This window comes from Parasteatoda tepidariorum, chromosome 3, assembly GCF_982258835.1.
Source record: "Parasteatoda tepidariorum strain Cologne lab strain chromosome 3, Ptep-v5.0, whole genome shotgun sequence".
Taxonomy (NCBI): domain Eukaryota; kingdom Metazoa; phylum Arthropoda; class Arachnida; order Araneae; family Theridiidae; genus Parasteatoda; species Parasteatoda tepidariorum.
Window position 1 is genome coordinate 51,575,493 of NC_141757.1, and position 13,074 is coordinate 51,588,566.

General features: G+C 30.7%; 1 protein-coding gene across 1 annotated transcript in view; it reads right to left on the bottom strand.

Moving 5' to 3' along the window:
• LOC107438753 (uncharacterized) overlaps positions 1 to 11,195 on the bottom strand; it is a 73,386-nt gene extending 62,191 nt beyond the window's left edge. Inside the window, exons 1-2 of the mRNA XM_016051111.3 lie at positions 11,106 to 11,195; positions 5,351 to 6,639 (exon numbers count right to left, since the gene is read on the bottom strand). Coding sequence (XP_015906597.3) covers positions 5,351 to 6,580 — 1,230 coding nt within the window. The 5' untranslated portion in view covers positions 6,581 to 6,639; positions 11,106 to 11,195. The remainder of the gene's footprint in view (positions 1 to 5,350; positions 6,640 to 11,105) is intronic.
• Positions 11,196 to 13,074: the final 1,879 nt, after the last annotated feature.

Genomic DNA, 13,074 nt, shown 5'->3' on the forward strand with positions numbered 1-13,074 from the left:
ATTGCAATATTATAATAATTTTGTCGAAAATTAAACTTTTACGAATATTATTCACTATTATGAACTTATTATTCATTATATTTATACTTAAAATGTGTTTTTGAAGAACTGAACTTAATTTTTCTACATCGTTATCAAGCACCTTGTGCATAATTTTTGCATTATTTAATACAGAATATATCTTTTTTTTTTTAAAAAAAAATATTAGCTAAATTATAAGAATGTAATGAAAGTATTAATTATCCATCATATTTTTTTTAATGATTGTTAAAAAAAATTTTGGAACGTAGTTGGATACTTTAATAAAATTTTTCAAAGCAGTATAGCGTGAAATTTACAGTTTTTTTTTAAAATATATATTTTTAATATAAATATATTTAAAACAAATGATAATATTAATCGAATTTTAGTACAAGAATGTCGTATAATAATGAAAACGAATGATCATCATTGTCCAAGATATTAATTTGATAATTTCTGTAAATATGTCCCTTAAAAATAAAATTTCCCTAGCGAGACTTCGATAATCTTTTCAAAAAAATTACAAAATATAAATTAAAGATGTAGAAATAAAAATTTCATTAAAAAGTATTTACATATATTTATAATGGGCTTCACTTATAAAAGCATTTTCTTACGAACTTGTTAGCCAATATATGTTTAATACATTTGCAGTCGAATAGCCGGTTGGTAGAGCATTGAGCCTATGTCCAAGAGGTCGTGAGTTTCATCCCCGCCGACCTTAAATTCTCCATGTAGAAAATAGTGACTGATGTACTTTAAATCTGTTCGGTCACTAAGTCCTCCATGTTCCCATAACAAATCCTACCTCTGAGGGTACTGAATTGGAAATTGATAGTTCCCTGGTCCTACGATCTGTTGATGTATGCATAAACATATGAATGAATGCATGAATGGATCCGCTTTATAAAAGAGTTGTGACGTCTGTGTGGCTGAAATAGTATTCTTGTCCATAAATTTCGCCACTGAAAAACAAGAACCGAACCCTCTGTCTTAAATTCGATTGGTTTCCCCAAGCAGGTTTGCTAGTATTGGCAAGTGGCATTAAAAACAATAGCAACACATTTACAACCTTTAAAGAATGCACTACAACACTATCGAAATTTACTACAACACTACGTCTACTAATAAACTACATAGCAACCTGTCAAAAGATTTTTTTTTTTACAAATGAAATCTGTAACCATTGTTACAGATTGTATCAGTTAGATACATATTATTTCAATTTTGAATACGAAAATCTTTGGTATCAAACCATAACAAATAATTTAATACAATGAGACAGAGGAGGACCGGCTTGTATGATGTTCAGAGAGTGGTTTTCGATGTCTTAATCTCGAAAATCAAGCAAAAATTAAAAAAACTAATCAAAATTACAGAAATCTCTTTCACTCACAAAGAGGGTATACAGCTATCTTCATACCAAATTCATCGCCGTACCCTGATCTGTGGAAAATATCTTGCGCGATTAAATATTTTCTTTAGTGTTTTACTTTCTGTAATGTTTAGGAATTTTCTGTCAACCTGTTTTTTTCCCGTAACATAATGTTTGCTAATTTTGTCAGAAATTTTCCGTACTGTAACAGATTTCTTTTTTTTAAACATTATGTAGCATCAAGGCCGTAGCCAGGATATTTTTTCGGGGGGGGGGGATATGGAATGGTAAGAAGCAATGACAGTTTCAGACATGCAAAGTAGGGGAAAAACATTGTAACAAATATGGTTTATTCCGTTGGTTTCAAAAGTTAAACTAGTAATTAAAAAATATTACATAATACTTATTTTTCAATTAATATTACATAATAATTATAATCAATTTGTAAACAAAGTTTACAAAGACAAGCGACGGGGATTTGAAAAAATTTTTTTGATTACTTTTTTAGGACAAACCAGAATGTCCCGAAATATGCTCAATAAAGTTAGTTAATAAAAGGTTTGATTCGACAGTTTTTGTTTTTCTTTTTACTGAGAGGCTCGAAGAAAGACTAAAAAGTTTGAATCCCAAAATTTCGGGGGGGGGGGGTTTGTCCCGATTGTACCCCCCCCCCTGCCTACGGGCCTGTTTAGCATCATAACATCAAACAAATTGAATAGAAAAATGTTTGTCTTCGTTAAGGGAGGGGGGGAAAGGGCAAAGAAAAATGTTTGTCGTTAAAGTTTCTAGGGATGTGAAACTGTTTTGGAACCTGTGATTAAAATTAAAGTTAACCATATATTATAAAAGACTAGTGCTGAACTATAATATATACAAATTTGGTGCAACTTTAACTATATATTAGCGTGCAAATTAACCATTCTTAAACTTGATTTCAATATGTGGTACCACTGAAACGAAAATAAGGTTCAATTTAGTGCATTATTAAAAGTGCGGCCATTTTGTTAGATATTATGATTGCCGTTATGGAACATCGATAAATTTTCTGAGAATATACAAGTATGCCACTCAAACACTCGTTCTCGTGATTAAATTCGGCAACTTATTACAATTCTTGACATTAACGCCTAAACCCATGAACACCTTTCATTCAAAACTAAACTATTGACCGACAATCTAATAGAAATAACTGTGGCATGCAATATTAAGTTAATGACATCACCCGAAAACGTGACAGCATTTACTTAAATAAATTCAAGACATATGGAACAAAGGGTGTTCTGTGTCGTATAGAAAGACATCTTGTTCCATCGTACTTAACCTAGTGACCCCCATACATCAATCCTTCTTGCCATAAAAATAGACACGCGCTAGAAAGAGAAGAGAGCCGGCTTGCTCACTATATATACGTCTGTGATCTCATAAATCGCGTGCATCTCAAGAGATTTCCATTCTCCAGAACATCATTCGTTATTTCATGGTTACTCCATTATTAAATGTATTTATTTCAAACACAATTATAAAGACACGGGTGGCATTTACCACTTTTAAATACAGACTTGATTATGTAAAGTCTCAATCCTTGAGTGTCAAGATTAATGTTAACATAGTCAATAATAAATTATGATTTGTAATTTATTCCTTGTCATAAGCTGCATTTTGAGTATTTTCCTTCTAAAATTACGGTAAAATAACCGGCACCAGTCTGTCCATCCAATTAACCGTAAATCTAACGGTTAATTGAACCATAACTGTAAAGAACATTTTTTTACCTTTACGGTTTTAAAAACGTTCACAACTAGTATGGTAAAAAAACAATGAATACGAAATTAGACGGTTTTTTAACCATTTAAAATTAGCATGGTTTTAAAACTGTTTGAATAAATTTAATAAGCATTAGAAGCTAGTTTTTTTATTACGCAATGGTTGTGGTCGAGTTGTGTTTTATCACATGAACCGTGGAATGTGGTTTAATTCAATTATCTGGTTGTTTCACCTATCGTTAGAAATGGAAAAAACTAGACTTTTTGTGTTATTGTGCGGGATTGAGAATATCGTATTCTAATAGTCCAGAGTCACAAATTGAGTAGTGTATGTCACTAAAGTGTTAAAATGTGTTACATTGGAAATGTTTTCGTGTGTTAAAAGGAATGGGGAAAATATTGTGGTGTCAACGCTGGGAGTCGAACCCCCGTTCTGTTAATCATGAGAATAGGCTATAATATGTACCCAGCAGCTAGGAACTAAGAGGCTTAATTAGGTGGGCCAAGTTGGTACGAAAAATCTGTTAGTTAAGTCGTATTAATTGAAAGCAAATAATAAACGGTTTTTCTCACAGTTAACAGATAGAGAAGAGAACAAATGGGATCTCCATTTTAAAAAATCATTATGAATTTGTAAAATTGTAATAAATATTCAATTTTGTATAAAATCTTTAAACTTCTGTAGTATACAAATTATTGACAGGGTCAACATAGAAAAATGATTTTTAAACTTCTAAAAGCATGAAAAATCAATTAACAACAAAGGAAGTATAATTATTTCTCAAGTAACACCTGATAGAAGTATATAACAGAAAGTTACGTTCCAGGTGCGGAAAACTTTTAACCTTTTAGCATGGATAATACAATAATAATAATTAGAATACTGTGTTAATGAATGATTTTATATTATTCTTCATAATTTTGTTGATTAAAATTAATGATCAGTACTTATAAGCGATTTAATTTTTTGAGTTTTGACCAGTTTTTTTCGAACGAGTGCGTTGTAGTACGTAGGCTTGTCGTACGTAGGTAGTAGTACGTAGTCAACAGTACGTAGGCTTGTTCGACTCCAATAGTTACAAAAGAGTGACACGATTAAAAAACTGAAGATATTCATTGAAAATAAAATTTATTATGGTGAAAAGAATTAATAAATGTTGCCGTGCGACGGGTTCATTTGTTGATAGATCCTAATCAAAATTAAATTTATTACACGCCAATGTGTATTATTAATTACTACTTTTTACACTATATAATATCTTTACGCTTTAATATTATATTTAAAAAAATCTTCCTTTACACTTGATTTGAATTATATACATATAAATTTAAAATAGTTTTTTATAGATCCGATGCAAAGCGTTTAAGAAACTTAACATTTTAAAGAAAATTATGTCATGATGATACATATGATGATACATGATGATGACCCGAAATCGTGTTGATGATGTATACTTTTAGTATCTTTGTTAAAAATTAAGTATAAAAGGTGTTCTCATTAGGGTTCACAAACATGAATTCGAGGAAATAAAGCCAAAAACGCTATCGAAATAATTCGAATCACTAGTAAGGAAAGTTGGGGGAAACCAGTTTTATTGCCTGGTGAAACTAGGAGGCGTTTCATATAATCGATTTTAAACTCCTCTCTGTTTCTTTGCCAAGTAGGTTTTGATTGCTTTAGATGCGCCTTACTCGGTAATGATTCATTTGATTTCGATAGTTTTTTCTTCTTGCTTTCAGCGCTACTACCATATACTTTTTTTACTTTCTTCGCAGGTTTTTAAAATACACATTAAATGCAGTAGCATTCTGTACATGTGTAGTTCGTTCACTTATGAGGTACAAAATCTAAAAAGACTTTCTTAATTTACAAAATTAGCAAAATAGTAGTTATGTAGAATGCGAAATCAACTGTCGTTAGCTACTTTTCTTGTGAATTAAAGGTTCAGCAATATACTATAACAATATACGACAAGCAACAATATACTATAAGGGTTATTTTAAATATTCTATGAAGAAATAATTTTTGAGAAACATTATTATTTTTATCAATTACCGGCATTTACTGACACTGAAACATTATTATTTTTATCATTTACTAGTATTAATAGAGTCCGATATTTTTCATATTCGCATTTTTGTATTAACTTGTTTGATTTAAAATAAATTATTAGATAAAACAGAAACTTACCGCTAAGCACTGACTTTCATGAAGAAGTAACGATGAAATCTTAATATTTTCTAAGCAAATATAACATGGTTTGAGAGGCTCTAGAATATCTTTCTTTTCCGCTTCAGAAACGGCAGTAACCAAACAAGATTCACTGGGCACTTTACTAAGGTTCTCTTTACTTTTCGATAGCTTTTGTTTCATTTCAGAAATAGGTTTATCTTCCACATTATCGGCACTTGTTGATCTAGTCTTTGCCTCTTTACTTTTGACTTTGATCTTTTCCAAAGTTTCTGGACTTTTCTTTTGAGGTGATGTCATTTTGACATCCAAAGAAGGTGATCTTCTGTTCATAAGCCCCCTAGCATCCTTCTTTGCGTGGCTGTGAAGTCTCTCAGGTTGTTGGCTCCTATTGCAACTATTGCAAGGATTAGGTATTGCAGCTATCATCGCTGAAGCCCTTTCTTTATTAGCATGCTTCGTATTTTTATCCACATTGTATTTGTTGTACATTATGAAATTCTTTGGTTTGTGCAATGAATCCGATGAATCACTTGCCATTTTCAATCGTTTCGGATTATCTTCTTTGCCTTTATCGGAACAACTACTATCACCACTGCTATCATCCGAATCAACTTGTATCACAGGATGGTTTAAATTGGGCGTAGGTCGTCGAAGAACTTTGGTTTGTGGTCGTAAAGATCGTTTACTGGTTGAATTACTGGCAACAGAATGTTCTTCTGGTGTTACATTTTTCACGTTGTTGTTCTGATCGTTCTGTTCCTTGTTTACAACCAAATTCTCAGCTTTCGCACCATTCGATGTATCCGAAGATGTTTTGGCTTCATTTTTGGCATTCTTTCTACCCACACTTAACGTAGGTATGTGATTTGATATGTTTTTATTTTCTTTCCCCTTCTTTGGGGAAAAGTCAGCTTTTACAACACCCGTCATATGGCTTTTATTCCTTATCCGATTATTCGATAACAGTTTTCTCGCGGAACAGACGGATACGTGTTGATTCTTCTTGGCGAAAGGAACAGTAACTTGACAGTGGGAACAGATCCAAAAGCTGATTTGACTGTATTTCCAACCGGCAGGCCTTTCGGGTGTTGATGCGCGCTTCTCAGCTGGGAGATTTTTATTGGAAATTCGCCACTTTTCCAAACATTTTTGTTCGTGAAATGTAATAGATCGTGATCCAAACTCTTTTGAACAAATATAACAAGTGACAAATGATTTTGGACCCATTCAGAATTCAAAATAAAAATGATTCATCTTTCTTCCTTCGTGATTTTTTTTTTCTTAGCCTGGTGGATAAATGAATGAAATCGTTAAAATGAAGTTATATTTAAAACATTTATTAACTGCAGTGCGGTGTAGAAAAAATTTAAAATAATTCATAAAGTAATAATTTTAACCTCAAAATTAAATACAAAAATAAAAATTTTCAGAAATCTATGTTACAAAACATTTTTATATTACTTTTGTTAAAAAATAAAGGAATGAATAAAATATAAATAAATGTTCTCTCAATTGTGATCGTCAAAAATAGAATAATGATGATTAAGTTTTTTCTTGTTTTATGTAATTAACTTAAATTATTATTCAACTACATATAACAGTAATGAGATTAAATTGAAATTTGTTATGAACAGTGTGAGTTTCATTTACGAGGGTTGTAAATTAAATAGTGGCAACTTAACCTTTAAACTCACAGAAGGACGGGCATGCGCAAATTAGATATGGGAGCTGTGAGGTGGGGCTGTTGTCGATGTGTAGAGTGCAAAAAAAAGTCGATTTGCTTAGAAGGGTAGTTGTTGTGTGGCGTGAAAGTGAGGAGTTTCGTTTCCATCGCTCTAAAGCCTGTTTTCAAAAGGTGATCAGCGGTCGTGGCTTACAATCGAGGCTGCCCGTGGCAAAAATGCAACAGAATGCTATCGAGGATTAGTGGAAGCCTTTGGAGCAAATGCTTTACCATATAGGACAGTAGCACGATGGATTCAAGCGTCTCGTCTTTTTTCGTCATTAAGCCTTTTCACAACATGCTTTAGAGCGATGGAAACGAAACTCCTCACTTTAACGCCACGCAACAACTACCCTTCTAAGCAAATCGACTGTTTTTTGCACTCTACACATCGACAACAGCGCCACCTCACCGCACCCATACCCTATTTACGCATGCGCGACCTTTTGTGAGTTTCAAGGTTAAGTTGCCACTATTTAATTTACAACCCTCGCAGAATTTTATCTGTTGTTCCAACAAAAATTTCATTTGGATCTTTAAAGAAGTTTTATTCGTAATTATGTCTAGGTTTCTTAATTATTCAAACCTAAAAGCAAATGCAAATCTGTACACACACAATTATAAATTTAAATGTTTGGAGACACAGTTGCTTTAAGCCCTTTAATCTAACTAACATTTAACTAATCTATATTAATATAACTCTTTATTATTATATAAGCTGCGAGAAAAATATAGAACAGCTTAACATAAACTGTTTACTTGCAATCTTTTATTTCTGTATTATCATTTATTTCGTGTATCATCATTTGATTCCCAACTCGCTAAACGGAATTAGGTTAGGCTTAAATTTGAAAGACACATTACAAGTTGTTTCCTTTTTTATACTTTAAAATCGGCTATTTCTCGAGGAAATGTTAAGTTCTTACGACAAACCATATTATTTACATCAGATTTAACAAGGTACCTACAAACGATGTCATGCGCATGTGTCGAATCTAATTGGCTTCTGAAACGACAAACGCCAGAATTTATCTACGTTGACATCACTTGTAAGTATCCAATTGTTCAATCGCTTAATATTTATGTTCTTTGATGCCAAAGCGAAAATGAAATATCATCGGTTTGGTGACAACATACATACGCTTTAATGCTTCATATTATAAAGATATCTTCTTATTATAACAATAATATCTTTGTAAATTTCGCACTTATACTGCATAGATTGCTTCTAAATCCCCCGCCCTAAATATATAAGTTTAGAAAACTTGTGAAAAAGAGAATTTTAAAAGTAACTTCAAAATTTGAACATTTGAATGCAAAACATAAAAACGCTTTCAAACTCTTACTTTATGAAGGCCGTGAAAAGAAAAGGAAGAATTAAAATCATAAAAAATTAGTTGATCAATTGAGACTGAAATTTGCCTTCCATTAGGCTAAAAAAAAAGCCTATAAAGCTGTTTTTCAGAGGCTCAATCATCATATGAAATAATTAAATAGGCTCAATCATCATATGAAAATAGCTTCTTAGCTATTTTTATAACTGATATAAGTTGGCAAGAGTTATTTTCAAAATTATTAGATTAAATTTATTCTTAACTTGACAGAGCCCAATATGCTAATGTCAATATGAAGAAGGAGCACGGTTTTGAAAAAAATAAGCGGCGTTTTCGGTATGTTTTCTAGTTATCAGAAAATTTTTTCACTAAATTGATAATTTTTTAGAAAAAAAATTGGGGATATTTTGTACACGCTACTTGGTTGCTCAAGACTCCTGACTAATTTTTCGGCAAAATAGTATGTTTAATTTTAAAAGTTATACGGTTTTAAGGTAGTGAATAGTGACTTTTTAATGCACTCTTTCATTATTTTTTGTTTGCGTCGTTTGCATTGTTTTGCGTCATATGTAATTTGAAGATTCAATATATTTTAAGCTCTCGTTCTTTTTTTATTGGTTTCTAAAAAAATTAAGTTTACAATTTTTTAAATCTATTTTAGTAAATTGAAAAGAAACAGAAAAAAGGAATGTATTTTTAATGAAGCAAAGGCTTCATGACAGTTTTTACAACCTACATTTTCAATCAAAATAGAACAAATAAGCTATAAAAGTACACAAACGTTAATATCAAGGGCAACTTAATAAAATAAGGAATGGTGCGGCGTATTAGAGTAAATATAGAGTAATAAATTTAAGAGAATACGATGTTTGAACAAAAGGATTCCAACAGTAAATAAATTTTTAATCGAATTTAAAATTCATCATTTTATAAAGCATAAAATGCGGTATTTGAATAAAATGATTTTAATAATAAATGGTTTCTTAATCAAAAAAGATTAAAAGGCAATATTTCATGAATCGCAATATGTGTTTCATGAAGCCTATATCATCTTTTGTTGGTTATTTTTGCATATTTTCATTAGTTTAAAGTTTTAAATTAATGCAAAAGAAAAATAATTAAAATATATAAATTATCTCTATAAAATAAACAAAATAACGCTAAAATATAATTAAAGTTTTCTGTGTTACAGTACATGCAGTACTTCAGTGTACGTGCAGAAAAAAAATCTTGTAAAAATAACGTACAGCACGGTAATTACATGTTGCGTAAAATGAGACATAAATAAGTTAATAAAACCAAAATATATAACATTTAAACCATTTTATGGGTTATTTATCCTTTCATGTAGTAACGGTTTACTAGAAATTCTGGCTTTCAAAATTTTAGTTATTATTTCCTCACAATTTAGTAAAGAATACAAAACTGAAGTAAATTTAACCGACAAAATGGCTTTTATACCATGCTCTAAGTTATTATGATAAAATTTCCAAATTTTACCACATTTACCAAATTTCATTGTTAATTTCAGCAAAATCATCACCAAAGCGATTCAATTAAAATTGCCAAGCTTTTTAGTGCTCTTATAGGTAAAGAAAGGATATTCTAGTAATTTTAATAGTAGATTTTATAGTTTTTTTTCCCTAATAGTTGGTCTAATAGTTTACGATATTTTAGTAGATCTGATAATGTTTTTTTTTTCTTAGTGTGCCAAATCACAGTACTGGCTAAATTATTATCGAGATTCGGTTTTTTCAAATAACTTAAAGATCTAATTGGATAACAAGAGTTAATCATAATAATTAAAAAATAAAGAAAGAAAAAGATGATTAGTTAATCATAATTATAATTAATAATAATATATAATTAATAATAATAACTTTGGAGCTTTATTTCTTAAAATAAAAAATAATAATAATTTTTAATAAAAATATTAAACTGAATACGAAATTGACCCTGCTTAAATTAATATTCAAATTCTACTGATGCGCAAATATATATATATATATATATATATATATATATATATATATATATATATATATATATATATATATATACACTAACTATAACACTAAGTATAGCAAATTTACAGAACAGATTTAATATAGTTTTATACTAAATTCTGTCTAAGATCTGACGCGAAAAAAAAACCTAATAAATAAACAAAGAACTCAAATCAATTAAATAAGGTGCATGTGAAATTTTCGTTATTCATGATAATGCTTTTTAATACTTATTTTATTCCTAATAAATTTTAAACGTTTTATAAATCCAATAACTACCAATATGTAAGTAATAAATATAAATTTGAGTTTGTCAGCTGTTTCAAATCCAAAAGCAATTTCATTTTATAAATAAAAGTTTGAAAAAAATGTTTGTGAGGAAATTTTAAAAATATTTTCAAAGCTTTAATGAAAAGTTATTGCTAATTTAAAAGTTTATAAAAAATTTTTATTGCTAAACTAAAATAACGCTCAAATATATTTGTGTTTTAATAAATGCTGCATTCGTTTGTATTTAAACATATTGTAAATAAAATAAAATTGAAAATAAAATTGATTATTTAACAAAATTAAAATAATTACAGTTATGCCTAAGAATACAAATCTAATATTGAAAAAAAAAAAAGTTTAATTTTTATTTCATTAGAAGAGAAACAGTGCACCTGACATTGAAAAGAGAAATGGATTACCTGCAGAACATACGTGTATAGGAGGAAAAACGGAATTACGGCGCACTCTAACTGTGCCAGATAACTTCTGCCTTTTTACAACAGCTGATTAAAAAACTTACTCTCTCATTACTTTCACGCAGTGATACAACAGCTCCATCTATTTTTCAGTACCAGTACTACAAAACATTATTATACCTATGTTTTCAAATAATGGCGAAAATCAGATTGACTTACTAATATTTTATCATAACTTCGTCAATCCGAACCGTAACAATAATATTTGATAATATAAAAATTTCATTTGCTTCAAAAAAATGATGGTGGAGTTTTTATATGACCTAGTGCATCTATCAGGTCCATTTTCTTGTGATTATTCATTTAATAATAACAATATTAAGAAAACAATGAAACGCAAAAACTTTACTTCAAATGTTAAACGATAAAAAAATTTTACGAAAAAAAGTTTTAAAAAGTGTTAAACCAGGATTATCCGGGCATTTATTACTAGAAACCTTTACATTAACCGAAGTTAATTTCACTAGTAATTTTAATCATACTTACTAGAATAAAAATCAAGAAATTCATATTCCTCAAAAAAATTCATCCAGGTAAACGGATCATGTTTTAAAGTAGGAGTCTTCAATGCTAGTTCTAGCCCTCTGAAATATATCATACAGTTAAAAACGATAGGCCAAAGACAAAATTTAAAAAAAAAAGACTAAAAATACCTTTATTTCAAAACATTACTCGTAGTACTAAAGACGGAAATGCTATTAAAAAAAATATTTTAAAAAAAAATCTGAATAAACTGTTTGATGCTGCTTTATTAATACCGAAAGGAATAGTAAACAAATTAGTTTCGCATTGATTTACACAGCCTTATACTTATAAACAGCTTTCACAAAAATATGATTTTATACATGCATTATTGTTTGATAGCAAATTAGTCTAAATAAAACAAGGACGCGCGTTGTAGAACAAAATTGAAACCTGATACAAAACCGTATAAAAATAGTAACATGAGGCTTTTTTTTGCATTATCCACCAAGAAAATTTGCATACAAAGATTTCTTCACCCCGTTATAGATGTCGTTGCAAAAATGGTTGCCTTTGTCCAATCTAGGAATGACATTTAAATTTTTAAATGTATTGAAAAAATAATTCTCAGCAATTTTCACTAAAATTAATTGTTATTATTTTCTTCCTCCATTACAGCAAATCTTTATCATCATAAGCACACTTGTGGCCCCCACTATTTCCCGAATATTTTGCTGCGGCCTCGTTTTGCTGAGATACCTTTAGGTTTTTGTGATTTTCCTCTTCCTCAACGCATATTTGACTTAGCATCATGAAAAAAGAAGTCAACTGCTCTATCCATTTTTCAGAAGCTCTCTTTCGTCTTTTGCATTGTTTTCAAGACCCGCAGTGGACTGATTTTTAAGACGCGGTTCCCAGCAGATCACCGAAATCAAGCATCACTGGCTGCGGTCAGTGTGCGGGTGGGTGACCACTTGGATCAGGCTGTGTAGGGACCGAAGGTGTGCGGTATGGGTCCTCGTTAAACTGTGCTACCGTAAAGTGCTCGACTTCGCGTGCAGGTTGTCGGGCTACCGAAGCAAGGGTGCCGTCCCCTCTGCAGAGGATCAAAATTGTGATGGCATGTCTTCGGATCATCCTCCGGGATGTTTCCCAGACCGTCGCCAATAGCCCATTGTGCAGCTCTAGTGCGACGTAAATTAACAACAACAACAACAACCCAGATCTTCGGCAATAGCCTATTGTGCAGCTCTATTGCGACGTAAATGAACTAAACAACAACAAGCATTGTTTTCAAAAATTACATTATATGATTGCTCATCTAGAGCCAACGTTTCCACCGTGAGAGCTACAGCCCACCAAGAGGCGTTAATGACTTCTAGGGGGGACGTTCATGTTGTTCAGAGTTTCTGGAAAAATTTTACAACTTACAGCAGAAAATAATTTTTAA